Genomic DNA, 14485 nt, shown 5'->3' with positions numbered 1-14485 from the left:
ACGGCAGTGAAAGCCCAGAATCCCAACCATCAGGCCACCAGGGAACTGCCCCACACTTATGTCTTTATATCCAAGAATCCAAGAATCTTACTATTTCTTTGAATATAACGTATACCTTCATGGAGATGTGTATACAAAGAGCTTGTTATTCCTTTGCAGGGAATATGCTGATATAATTACCACTCTGTGAGGACACGATACTGTTTGTTTAAAGAATTACACTTTCTTGAGTGACCTCACATATGTAACTTACACTGTATCCAGTCACTTATTTTATTCTGTCCTATGGTGCTCTCAACTGTTTCAGGTACAGATTTCATGGTCCAGCTTTCTTGGGGGAAGGAACTCTATTATACTTCTCCTATAGTCACCATAGCATTTACTATGGTAAACGGAAACATAACAGGCACTCCAACACTGTTTGGATGTTCACAAATACCTCTCCATTTATCTTCATAACAGTTCTCTGAAATATGTGCTGAATACCATTTTGCAAATGAAGAACTGATATGCAAGAAGCTGTCTGCTCTAGGACTTAGAATTTTAGAGCTGAAAGCACTTCAGAGATCTCCTGCCCAGTGGTTTTCAAACATCTTGTCGCGCAATCCCTTTCCTCAAAAGGTGACTTTATTTGGGATCTTGATAACATAAAACAGAGAAGAGACATCCACTCTCTTTATGGGGAGGGGGATAGCCTGGGTCCCCACTGCTCAGCAACCCTCTCCATAAGGCCACAGTGAATCACTAAAAATAGTGACAGCTCTTTACTGGTGGGAGGTAGGGGACCAGGGGCTTTACATGTGGGCATTATTTTCTATAACCATCCTGACAGAATGATATTATTCCCCATTGTATAGATACAAAACCAAAAAGACTAAAAGAGACTAAACAACTGTCCTAAAGTCAGCTAGCAAATAAGTAGGAGACCTGGGGTTTGAACTCAGGTTTATTCAGCTGCAAAATTCTTGTTCTGTCCACTTACCATCTGGCTTCCCTGTCTAGCCATTCAATGTGATGTAACTGTTTAGATCACACTGATCAAAAACTTATGGGCAGGGCTTCCCTGGTGACGCAGTGGTTGAGAGTCCGCCTGCCGATGCAGGGGACGCGGGTTCGTGCCCTGGTCCGGGAAGATCCCACATGCCGCGGAGCTGGGCCCATGAGCCATGTCCACTGAGCCTGCGCGTCCGGAGCCTTGCTCCGCGACGGGAGAGGCCACAACAGTGAGAGGCCCTCATACCGCAAAAAAACAAACAAACAAACAAAAAACTATGGGCATGTGCATATATATATATGTATATATATATATATACACACACACACACACACATACATACACATGTGTAAAGGGTGGGGGGCATTGGAATTGGCCTGTCGCTTCCATATAGTACACCCTCTTTGTAAGGACTTCTCATTCCCTTTCAGGCGGGATATTAAGAAGCTGGGACTGCCCCAAAGAGTAGTTCAGATGGGACATGACTAAGCTTTGGGGATGGTCAGGAATCCTTCTGCTGGCCAATGTATCAGCAATGTGTAAACAGCCTTCAGTATAAAGCCCACTCCCCACAGCAAGGAAGAGTTAAGGTGGCTCTTCCATCCAACTACAGCTCTCCAAATGCCAAACAAATAGTTCACATGAGGTAGCCTGGTCTCCTTGTATGTGTTTGGCTCCCCTACATCCTCCATCTTCCTGGCCACTGGCCACTGACACCACTCAACCACCTCTTAGTAGTCTCAAGCCTAGCCCTAATTCTTGCCGCTTGCCCCCAAAACAGGTCAAGTGCTCTGATCCCCATGCCCCCAAAACAGATCAAATCCTCCCACCCCCCTGCCCACAATCCCTCTCCTTTTTACCACCTCTCAGGGGATGCTCATTTCCACGTACCCATGCCCACCACATTAAATCTCCTTTTGAAGGAAAATGCTTCCTGCCCACTACTGATGTTTACTTCCACATGGAGAGAGTCCTGCTGGTCTTGCTGGCTGTTATGAGTTAAACTGTGCCCCCTGAAAAAATTCATCTGCTGAATTTACAGCCGCCAGGACGTGAGAATGTGACCTTATTTGGGAATAGGGTCATTGCAGATATAATTAGTTAACATGAGGTCATATACTGGAATGGAGTGGGGCCCTAATCCAATATGACTAGTGTCCTCATAAAAAGGGGAAATTTGGACACAGACAATATACATGGAGAATGCTATGTGAACATAAAGAGGGCCGTCCACAAGCCAAAATGGAACAGATCCTTCCCTCACAGGACTCAGAAAAAACCAACCCTGCCGACACCCTGATCTCGGACTTCTAGCCTCCAGAACTGTGAGACAATAAATTTCTGTTGTTTAAACCACCCAGTCTGTGGCACTTCTGTTACTGCAGCCTTAGAAAATTAAAACATTGGCCTTGCTTCCTTCCAACATCCATTCCCTGATGGGGAGTTTGGGAGAGAAGCTGGGTTTGCATAGGCCTACTCCCCTCTCCCCTCTTCCTTCTTAGGCGCTAGCTGTCAGCAGGAAACATACATTCCGCTCCACCCCCTCCTTGTCATTAGCTTGCCAGGGTCGGGCCTGTGCTGTCTAGTGCTGCCTGTTACTGGCTGCATGAGTCTGTCTAATTCTCCAGGTGGGGAAGCCTAGCTGTCATTTTAGTTTTAACAGTAGTAAAGTTAGTATTTCCACTTCTCATCTGCCTTTCTCTACTGTCGAATTGGTTCAAGATTTGGGAAAGGAAGAAGTGTACTATTTGTAATGCTCTCCTCCCAAATCCCACCCTGAGTCCTCATCTTCCTGGGAGCAGGGAGTGAGGTGGCCTTCCTTCTTTCTTTATTCTATTGTGATGGAATAAACTTTGTAACCTGCTTTTCCAAGCCCTCTCCTTTTGGTTGTCAAAAATTCAAACATGAACACTGTTACTTCTTCATTCTCACTATAACAATTCTATACCCCTCAAGGTAGCAAATAACTCAAGACTGTCCAGGAAACAGTCACGCATAAGCTATGGGGGAAAGAGAGGCACAACAATTATCATCTTGAGATATTATCCTACTATGTATTTCTTGGTTAATTAAAATTGGAGAGTGAGTTATTTAATATATGCAATTTTGAGTCACACAATAAATGAGAACCTAATTAAAAATAATGCTATAATCATTATAATAGCACATCATGATAACCATGTGTTGTCGTTATTACTATTATCACATGCTCTGGGTCTCCTGAGAAGCACACCCTTACTTGCCCACTGGAGACCAGGTGGTGGGCGCATGAGGGTGTGCAGAGACTTGGGTTGATGCACTTGATCTTATAGGTCCATCAAAGCCACTAGCATGACTATGTTATTTCCTTAGAATTTTCTGATCCTAGTGGTCTTGACACTGGAAGTCACTGTATATGCTAGGAAGGAGAGACGGAAAGGAAAAGGAATTCAGGAAAAGCGTAGCCAAGGTTAGGAGTCTGGGCTGAAAAAGTTAGCATCATATCCATCATATGCTATAAATCCCCTATTAGGTCCCAATTCTCTAAAACACCGTCAGCAATAACATAAATTTAATCTCTGGGTGCTATATATATATATATATATACTGAAAATCAGAAAACTTAGAACCCCTAAACTTTTAACATCTCCCACAGTGACCCACAGCTTGATCCTGAGTATTCTAGGAGACCCCTTCCCTAGGTGAAGTGGTGGTGGGGGCAGTCTCCCAGTTTTAAACTATAGACCTATAGACTGGGGAAGAATTACAAGAAGTGTACAGTCAGACAGCAAAGGTTTCATGCACTCCACCTACTCATCCCAATTAGAAGATTCTTATGGTACATTTATTCCTGTCAAAATGTTCAATAAAGTCTATTCAGTATATACCAAGAGTAAAACAGGGAAGAAGGGAAAGCCAACACGAGGGTGTGTTATCAAGCTAGTCATCGCTACGAGCAACTGGGGCTTGGTCTTGCTGGAATGGGCCTTAGAATTGTCCGTCTACCAGCTCAGGTCTCCCACTGGCCAAGGGGTGCCTGTGGGGTATTAATTTACTTGGACTTCAGGTTGCTGCAGAGCCAAAGTGAGAGAAAGAGAGCAGCTTTTTCAAGTATGGATGTGTGCATCAGTAATTGCTGGTCATGGAAGAATAGGTTAGTTTATCCTAGTTCTCTCATTTGGTCTTTTCCTTTCTCATTAGTAGCTCTGTTTTACAGTGGTTGATATAATCCTGTTGCATTTATTAAGCTTGTAGCAATATGCATTTATGAACACCTGGTAACTCTCCTTCATAGTTAGAATGTACTCAAGTTGCTGGAAATCAATTTTGATATTTTATGTACTTTCCCAATGCGCAATCCCTTTTTTTTTTCAGCTTTTTATATGGTGGCAGTATCCTATAATTGTCAAAGTAAATGCTATGTCCTAAACTATGTTAACATATGCTTGTAAAATCAACCATTGCTTTTATGCTATGGCAATGAAGGTAGTACTAATGGTGGAGAGAACTATATCAGAACCCAACATCTAAACTGACTAATCTCAACAAAATTCAAGGCTGTTTTATGAGACAATCTCCATAGCAACTGGAGAATCAGAGTAGAAAATTCTTGAAGTGAAAAGTTGTTCCTGATTTGCCAGATCAGCCCATGTTTTGACAATCTGTAATAAGGTAATCGAAGGGTCTTAAGACTATCACACAAGTGTTGATGTTGTGTGAATCTGTCATGGCACATGTCCTCCAAGCCATGAAAATACTCAAAAAATCATCTAACAAGGCTGATAATTCTAATCAAATTCATTAATGTTGTATCTATTTTAAGATAAATCCAAAAAAACTCAATCATGTAAGAGCTAAATCTTTACTTATGTAACTTACTTAACTAGCATTTTATCTTTCCAATATTCTAAATAATGTCAATTTATAAAGCATTATATAAACCTTATTTCATTTGATTAATGACATAAAACAAAAAGCAAGTTTCCTTATGATTTACAAATTTTATAGCTATGGTCCAGACTTTTAAAGCTGAATATTATGGGGCTTCCCTGGTGGCGCAGTGGTTGAGAGTCCGTCTGCCAACGCAGGGGACACGGGTTCGTGCCCCGGTCCGGGAAGATCCCACATGCCGCGGAGCGGCTGGGTCTGTGAGCCATGGCCGCTGAGCCTGCGTGTCTGGAGCCTATGCTCCGCAACGGGAGAGGCCACAAGAGTGAGAGGCCCGCGTACCGCAAAAAAAAAAAAAAAAAAAAAAAAAAAAGCTGAATATTATGAACCTACATGTTAGTTAAGCCCGTTTTCACCGGCAAATCATTGGGGGGATTTGCCTGAGCACCTTCTGCCCTGACCCCTCCCCTCCACCTTCACTCTGTCCTTCTCAGGAAGGTTTGTGTGTACATGAGAAACAAGCTCATGTTTCAGAGACGCTGGCTCCTGCAGGTGAACCATCGAGTAAGGAAGATGTGGAAAACATACAGGCAGCACGATAGCCCACAGTAATCCTTTGGAGAAACTGTCTATACAAAATTTATTGAAGCCCAGAAATTGAGACTAAATACCTTCAATATTGAGTTAGAAGTCAGAAAAAAGAATAATGTTACTGTAAATTTACCTTTGGTTCCAAATTAGGTGAATTCCCTGCTCTTGAAGGATCTAAGATAATCAAAATCACCAAGAGGAATTAGAGAAGTAGGGACTTCCAAGTAGAGATGGGAGCGTAGATTCCTATGTTTACTTTCACTTCTTCCAAATATCCCAGGAAACAGATGGTAAAGAGGTCTATTTTTTAAAGCATTGATTCACTCAAACAAATAGAAATGGAAGAAGAAGCAATGGCGTTGGAACTTGGAGAGCAGATATGAGAAGAGCAGGAGATTCAGCAGACCCCAGACAGCAGAGAAGCAGCCTGACTTAGAGCACTGGTACCTGGAAATGGTCAGAACTGGTGACCTCACTCTGGGAGAGAAGGTAAAGGCATAGCTCAAAACAGGGAAAATGGTGGAAAGTCTGTTAAGCAGTGGTTAGATCCCAACCCCTCCACACAGACAGGCAACTGGCAGAAGACACAAGAGGTAAAAACACAAGGTGTCTGGGCTGCGGGATACAGCTGAGGGTAGGGGATTCATGAAAAGAGGGGAATTAAGGGAACATTTACACACTAAATGCGGTGACTCTTCTAGCCCTCTTCTGCAACTCAACTCCTAAATCATGGACAGCTGTGTGTATACTCCAGGCTGAAGACTGGAGAATCCTTCTCTAAGAAACTTGAACAGCCCAAGAGGAAAGACCCCAAAGATACTGAAATGGATGCTCCCTATAGAAACTACGCAGCCAGATCGGCCTACAGTTGACAAACCCCACCTAAATACTCAAATTATCCATTCAGTCCTTTAGTGTCCACTCTTAGAGTAAGCAGCCAACCAATGATGACCTGACATCTGAGGAAAGCCTTTAAAACAAACAGGAGAAAGCAACCTTGGTGGTGTGGATGCGGGGGGTGGGGCATGTTGGGGAACAGACATCATGCAGAAAGAAGAAACTGTCAAAAATTATTCACTGACACTGTATTCATGAGACATGACCAGGACATTATTTAGAATAAAAAAATAAAATGAACATTCAGAGAGTAAAAGCACTTGGAAACTATATAGAGGAAATGAAAAACTTATTGAAGGCTTGGGATATAAAGTAGAGGAAATTTGTAAGAAATTATTATAAAAATATAAAGTGATTTTAAAAAAGAGAAAGTAAGTGTAGAGAACCAATACAAGACTTCCAATATCCAAATATGGAGCTTCCAGAAAGAATTGAGAAAATGGAAGAAATATCAATGGCAACCTAACTTTGCACCTAAAGCAATTAGAGAAAGAAGAACAAAAAAACCCCAAAGTTAGCAGAAGGAAAGAAATCATAAAGATCAGATCAGAAATAAATGAAAAAGAAATGAAGGAAACAACAGCAAAGATCAGTAAAATTAAAAGCTGGTTCTTTGAGAAGATATACAAGACTGATAAACCATTAGCCAGACTCATCAAGAAAAAGGAAGAAGACTCAAATCAATAAAATTAGAAATGAAAAAAGAGAAGTAACAACTGACACTGCAGAAATACAAAGAATCATGAGAGATTACTACAAGCAACTATATGTCAATAAAATGGATAACCTGGAAGAAATGGACAAATTCTTAGAAACCTTCTGAGACTGAACCAGGAAGAAATAGAAAATATAAACAGACCAATCACAAGCACTGAAATTGAGACTGTAATTAAAAATCTTCCAACAAACAAAAGTCCAGGACCAGATGGCTTCACAGGCGAATTCTATCAAACATTTAGAGAAGAGCTAGCACCTATCCTTCTCAAACTCTTCCAAAATATAGCAGAGGGAGGAGCACTCCCAAACTCATCCTACGAGGCCACCATCACCCTGATACCAAAACCAGAACAGATATTGCAAAGAAAGAAAACTACAGGCCAATATCACTGATGAACATAGATGCAAAAATCCTCAACAAAATACTAGCAAACAGAATCCAACGGCACATTAAAAGGATCATACACCACGATCAAGTGGGGTTTATCCCAGGAATGCAAGGATTCTTCAATATATGCAAATCAATCAATGTGATACACCATATTAACAAATTGAAGGAGAAAAATGATATGTTCATATCAACAGATGCAGAAAAAACTTTTGACAAAATTCAACACCAACTTATGATAAAAACCCTCCAGAAAGTAGGCATAGAGGGAACTTACCTCAACATAATAAAGGCCATATATGACAAATCCCACAGCCAACATCGTTCTCAATGGTGAAAAACTGAAACCATTTCCTCTAAGATGAGGAGCAAGACAACGCTGTCCACTCTTACCACTATTATTCAACATAGTTTTGGAAGTTTTAGCCATGGCAATCAGAGAAGTAAAAGAAAGAAAAGGAATCCAAATTGGAAAAGAAGTAAAACTGTCACTGTTTGCAGATGACATGATACTACACATAGAGAATCCTAAAGATGCTACCAGAAAACTACTAGAGCTAAACAATGAATTTCATAAAGTAGCAGGATACAAAATTAATGTGCAGAAATCTCTTGCATTCCTATACACTAATGATGAAAAATCTGAAAGAGAAATTAAGGAAACACTCCCATTTACCACTGCAACAAAAAGAATAAAATACCTAGGATAAACCTACCTAAGGAGACAAAAGACCTGTATGCAGAAAACTATAAGACACTGATGAAAGAAATTAAAGATGATGTAAACAGATGGAGAGTTATACCATGTTTTTGGATTGGAAGAATCAACATTGTGAAAATGACTAAACTACCCAAAGCAATCTACAGATTCAATGCAATCCCTACCAAACTACCAATGGCATTTTTCACAGAACTAGAACAAAAATTTCACAGTTTGTATGGAAACACAAAAGACCGTGAATAGCCAAAGCAATCTTGAGAAAGAAAAACAGAGCTGGAGGAATCAGGTTCCCAGACTTCATACTATACTGCAAAGCTACAGTAATCAAAATAGGATGGTACTGGCACAAAAACAGAAATATACATCAATGGAACAGGATAGAAAGCCCAGAGATAAACCCACACACATATGATCACCTTATTTTTGATAAAGGAGGCAAGAATATACAGTGGAGAAAAGACAGCCTCTTCAATAAGTTGTGCCAGGAAAACTGGACACCTACATGTAAAAGAATGAAATTAGAACACTCCCTAACACCATACACAAATAGAAACTCAAAATGGATTAAAGACCTAAATGTAAGGCCAGACACTATCAAATTCTTAGAGGAAAACGTAGGCAGAACACTCTCTGACATAAATCACAGCAAGATCCTTTTGGACCCACCTCCTAGAGAAATGGAAACAAAAATAAACAAATGGGACCTAATGAAACTTCTAAGCTTTTGCACAGCAAAAGAAACCATAAACAAGATGAAAAGACAACCCTCAGAATGGGAGAAAATTTTTGCAAATGAAGCAACTGACAAAGGATTCATCTCCAAAATTTATGAGCAGCTCATGCAGCTCAATATCCTAAAAACAAACAACCCAATCCAAAAATGGGCAGAAGACCTAAATAGACATTTCTCCAAGGAAGATATACAGATTGACAACAAACACATGAAAGGATGCTCAACATCACTAATCATTAGAGAAATGCAAACCAAAATTACAATGAGGTATCACCTCACACCAGTTAGAATGGGCATCATCAGAAAATCTACAAACAACAAATGCTGGAGAGGGTGTGGAGAAAAGGGAACCCTCTTGCACTGTTGGTGGGAATGTAAACTGATAGAGCCACTATGGAGAACAGTATGGAGGTTCCTCAAAAAACTAAAAATAGGACTACCATACGACCCAGCAATCCCACTACTGGGCATATACCCTGAGAAAACCATAATTCAAAAAGAGCCATGTACCACAATGTTCATTGCAGCTCTATTTACAACAGCCAGGACATGGAAGCAACCTAAGTGTCCATCATCAGATGAATGGATAAAGAAGATGTGGCACATATATACAATGGAATATTACTCAGCCATAAAAAGAAACAAAATTGAGTTATTTGTAGTGAAGTGGATGGACCTAGAGACTGTCATGCAGAGTGAAGTAAGTCAGAAAGAGAAAAATAAATACCGTATGCTAACACATATATATGGAATCTAAAAAAAAAAAAAAAAATGGTTCTGAAGAACCTAGGGGCAGGACAGGAATAAAGAGGCAGATGTAGAGAATGGACTTGAGGACACAAGGAGGGGGAAGGGTAAGCTGGGACAAAGTGAGAAAGTGGCATGGACTTATATATACACTACCAAATGTAAAATAGATAGCTAGTGGGAAGCAGCCGCATAGCACAGGGAGATCAGCTTGGTGCTTTGTGACCACCTAGAGGGGTGGGATAGGGAGGGTGGGAGGGAGATGCAAGAGGGAGGAGAAATGGGGATATATGTATATGTATAGCTGCTTCACTTTGTTATAAAGCAGAAACTAACACACCATTTTAAAGCAATTATACTCCAATAAAGATGTTAAAAAAATATATCAATGGAATAACTCAAGAGAACTTCCAGCACTGGGGAACAAGTTTCAAGAATTCAAAGGGTCTACCAGTTATCCAGCATAATGAATGAAAACAGACGTATACAAAGGCACATCACAGAAATTCCAGAACACTAGGAACAAAGTGAAGATCTTACAAGCTTCCAGTGAGAACTGACAGGTCACATACAAAGATCAGGAATCATAATGCTTCAAAAGTCTCAATAGCAACATGGAAATGAGAATTGATACAACATCATCAAAATAAAGGAAAATTATTTGTAACCTATTATTCTATACCTAGCTAAACTAAAAATTAAGTGTGAAGGTAGAATAATGGCATTTTCAGACATGTAAGTTCTCAAAAATGTACTCTCCCTGCCCCCACCCCACTGTTTTTTGGAAAGGTAGTAGAGGATATGTTCCACCAAAACAAGGACATAAAAGAAGGGGGAAAAAAAGAGAAGATATGGGATTCAGGAACCAGGGGATCCAAAATAGAGAAAGATGAAGGGAACACCCAGGATAAAAGTAATGGGAGATGCCATGATGACAGTCATCCTCAACAAATTGAGAGTAAATCGTCCTAACTGAACCAGATCAGAGAGTTCTAGAAGAAAGTTGGGGGTTTTTTTGGCCACACTGTGCGGCTTGTGGGATCTTAGTTCCCCAATTAGGGATCGAACCCAGGCCCTCAGCAGTGAGATCGCAGAGTCCTAACCACTGGACCACCAGGGAATTCCCCTAAAAGATAGTTTTTGTTTTTTTTTAAGAAGATGAAATTTATAGAACAGTCAATACATGGTGTGTTCTATCTGAATGCATGGAGAGATGTCATTAGTGACAGAGTGTGGGGTTAAACCAGTGGTAAGTATATAAAAAAGTAAGCAAACAATCAAAAAGATAATGATCAATTGCAGCAAAAAGAAAAGGTTGTACAGAAAGGGTAAAATAATAACGTTGTAAATACTTCATTGTAAATAATGTTTACACAGTTATAATAATGTGACCACTAAATACTGTTCCAAGATATAACTATATGGTGAGGAAGGAGAATTCGGAAGTAAGTGGGAAACGTGTGTGTGTGTGTGTGTGTGTGTGTGTGTGTGTGCGCGCGCGCGTGCTGGGGGTGAGAGGTGGGTGAAAGGAAGCTAAATTCTCATCTTCTGAAGTGAGAAGTCGACAGATAATGCCTAAAACTTAAAAAAACAAGAAGTACCAATACAGATATGATATTCAGATATCTGGATTTGAATCCTAAATAATAAAAGAGTTGAAAGTACTTGGCTCAGGGGAGAAGGAAACTGAAGTGTGTACAGAGTGAGGAGGAAAGGGAAGTTATGTAGGTCTAGAGTTTGGGGAACAAACCCTGTAGATTTGACTTTTAACCATGTTCATGTATCATTTTGATAACAACAAAAAGAAGCAAAGAGAGGAACGGAAGGAGGAAAGAAGGGAGAGAGAGAAGGATGGAATGGAGAAGGGAAAAAGGGAGGAGGAGAAAAATTTTAGAGACATAATACAGATAAAAATGAAATGGAGCCTAATAGATCAAATGTGGTTTTATAGAAAATGAAAACCAAAGTCCAAAACATTTTTTTAAATTATAAGCTTTAAATAAATATAGACTAGATCTATGTGTCACCTTTTTTTACATGGCAGCATCTGTAAGTGAAGACACTTTCATACCACTGCTCATATCCCAACCTCCTATGGAGTCTCCCCATTCTCTCCATTCTCTATTATCTTAGGCCACCATCACCTTTCCAGACTGATCTACCTGCTCATTGTCCATTCTCTATCATACACACAAAGTTATCTTTCTAATGTTCAAAGCCAATCATAGACTTTCTTTCTTAAAACTCTTCCAACAGTTTCCACTGCGTTTAGGATAAAGTGTGAACTCCTTAACCTGGCATATAAGACTTCATGACCTTGCCTCTGATTACCTCTGGAGCTTCATTTCTTAACCTTCCCACCCCACCCCATCTCTAAGTTTCAGCCAGCAACACTGCAGTCCTTTCAGGTCCTTAAGCTCAGGCTGCTTCCACCTCTAGGACTCTGCATTGCTGTGCCCTTTATTCTAGAAGTTCTTAAACTAAAATTATATGCAAAATTATGAGTGTGTGTATCTATGTATGTATATACAAATGCACATCATAAAAACTTACAAGTGATTTTGACATTATTTATAAGTCCCCTGAACATGAACTTTGGACCTCACTTTAAGAATCCCTTCCTTAAGGAATAAGCAAGCTTCCAGCTGCTATCAAAAAGCTCTAAAATAGAGTTTCCCTGGTGGCGCAGTAGTTAAGAATCTGCCTGCCAATGCAGGGGACACAGGTTCTAGCCCTGGTCTGGGAAGATCCCACATGATGCAGATCAACTGGGCCCGTGAGCCACAACTACTGAGCCTGCGCGTCTGGAGCTTGCGCTCCGCAACAAGAGAGGCTGCGACAGTGAGAAGCCCGCGCACCGCGATGAGGAGTGGCCCCCGCTCGCCACGACTAGAGAAAGCCCTCACACAGAAACGAAGACCCAACACAGCCAAAAATAAATAAATAAATTTTTTTTAAAAAAAGCTCTAAAATATATATTATCCAGAATTTTTGCATATAAAACATACATGAATTACACATGTCAATATCAACTATCTTCTATGTCACTGGAATGTTCTCCATTGCCCTTCCTCCCAAAGAAAGTTAGTTAAATTATTATTTTAACATGGTTTCCCTGACAAGGGGTTACTCTAGTGAAAAACATCCTGTCACTGTTCTGAAAACAGTGAGATCCTAGAACACGAATACTTCTGCCTCATACGAATGCCTGAGCATGCTGTTACCAAAAAAACAAAAAAAACACAAACCAAAAAAAATTGGATGATATTAGACAAACAGCTGTGTAGAAAGGAGAATGTAAAAATAAAAACTGCATGTTGGAGCATCAAAATAGTAACCATGTACAGTATATGACTGGTTTTAATCAGATGAAGATTGAAGCTATTACATTTCAAATCGAATGTTATAAATTAGTTCAAGAATGCAGCTGAGCTCTCATTTAATTAGAAATGTCCATCTTTAAATCATGAGGTACAGTAGCTGCCAATGAAGCAAAAGGGCAAAGGAAGGGAGAAATACTGTGTCCAGACCCTCCTGTTGTCAACTGTCTCCTACTCTGGCCAAACATCTGGGGTGGACTAGTCCTGATGTAATGAAGAACTTCATGTACTAGCTAATTTGAGATTTAATGTAATTGAACATAATTTTTTTGAAGACATTAAAATCATTATTCTGGTCTGGACAATTCTGAACTCTTCATTTTTGTGTGAAATGCATTTTCCCCCATGCTGAATTTTAACTCTTTCTTAGATGAAAAGTAAAGCAAATTTTGGGCCATGATTTCTCTGGGAAATAATCCATCGATTGTTAGGTCATGTTAAAATGCAACACATGGAATGAGATACACCTTTGGAAACAAGTCTCATTTCATATTTCTAGCGCTTGATGGAGCTCAGCTAGAGTCCAAATCTACAACCCAAATGTTAGACATTTCCCTATTACCTAAAAGTGAGGCACCACCACAGAGGATTTCTGAGGTCATACAGAGAAGTTTGCAATCATCCTAAGGTGGACTTTTCCCCAAAGGTTAAAGTCTCTGCATCTCATAATTAACTAGCTAGACAGTCCAGGCAAAAGGTCTTTCTTTTCTCCCAATTTGCTTAATTCAAAAACACCTCAAGTGACATAGCTCAAATTTTCCAAATTAAACTTGCCCATGGGGCTGAAATCAAGCATGTGACAGTTCAGTTCTAAAGAAAACCTTAAAGAGCGTTGTGCACAAGGAAAAAAGAAAAAAAAATCAGAGGAAAAAGGGGTAGGAGTTAACATTTAAGTGGGTTTTCAACCTCATCATTACTCCTGCTCAAGAAAATAGGACACAGATGGGTGAAACACACCATCGTCCTGCCCTGAAGAGTCTAAAGAACTCATTAGAGACTACTGCTGTCTCCTCATGGTCTATCGTGAATTTGTAAGGGTCACAATGGTTGATTTGCTGCATCCTACAGCATTTAGTGTTCCACAGCGTCATGGGGTAGAAAGTGGAAGGATGAGTCACAGCGACACAGTGTGCCACTGCAACCCATGGAAGCTTACTGTTGATACAATTCTTCAAGGTTGACTTTTCCCAGGGAACTGAGGAGTGATTATATTGTCACAACCTGTTCTGACTTGTAAAAATGGTTTCCATTAAGGAATAACACACTACCCCAAACTTTCTCTTACTTCTGGCCACAGCTCCACACTCTTCCACTCCAACACCAGAGAGAGGGTAAATGGGAATCAGGTCCACTGCTCCCAGGCAAGGATGGATCCCCTCTTGAACCTCCATATCAATTGACTGGAAGGCCTCCAGGCAGGCAGCTAGAACGGAATTGCCTTAAAAAAAAA

The 14485-nt window shown here is 40.2% G+C and overlaps 1 protein-coding gene across 9 annotated transcripts in view; it reads right to left on the bottom strand.

Moving 5' to 3' along the window:
• Window positions 1-14485, bottom strand: part of FTCDNL1 (formiminotransferase cyclodeaminase N-terminal like) — a 109017-nt gene that overhangs the window by 42150 nt on the left and 52382 nt on the right. For all 9 annotated transcript variants that reach the window (XR_004527397.2, XR_004527398.2, XM_073807433.1 and 6 more), the window contains one exon: window positions 14321-14473. Coding sequence is in view for 7 of the 9 variants with exons in the window: in XM_073807433.1 (XP_073663534.1) it covers window positions 14321-14473 (153 nt within the window). In the remaining 2 variants the exon portion in view is untranslated. The remainder of the gene's footprint in view (window positions 1-14320; window positions 14474-14485) is intronic.

The sequence above is a fragment of the Tursiops truncatus genome, chromosome 7, assembly GCF_011762595.2.
Source record: "Tursiops truncatus isolate mTurTru1 chromosome 7, mTurTru1.mat.Y, whole genome shotgun sequence".
NCBI lineage: Eukaryota > Metazoa > Chordata > Mammalia > Artiodactyla > Delphinidae > Tursiops > Tursiops truncatus.
The sequence above is the reverse complement of the archived record's forward strand: the minus strand, read 5'-3'. Positions and strand labels throughout refer to the sequence as shown.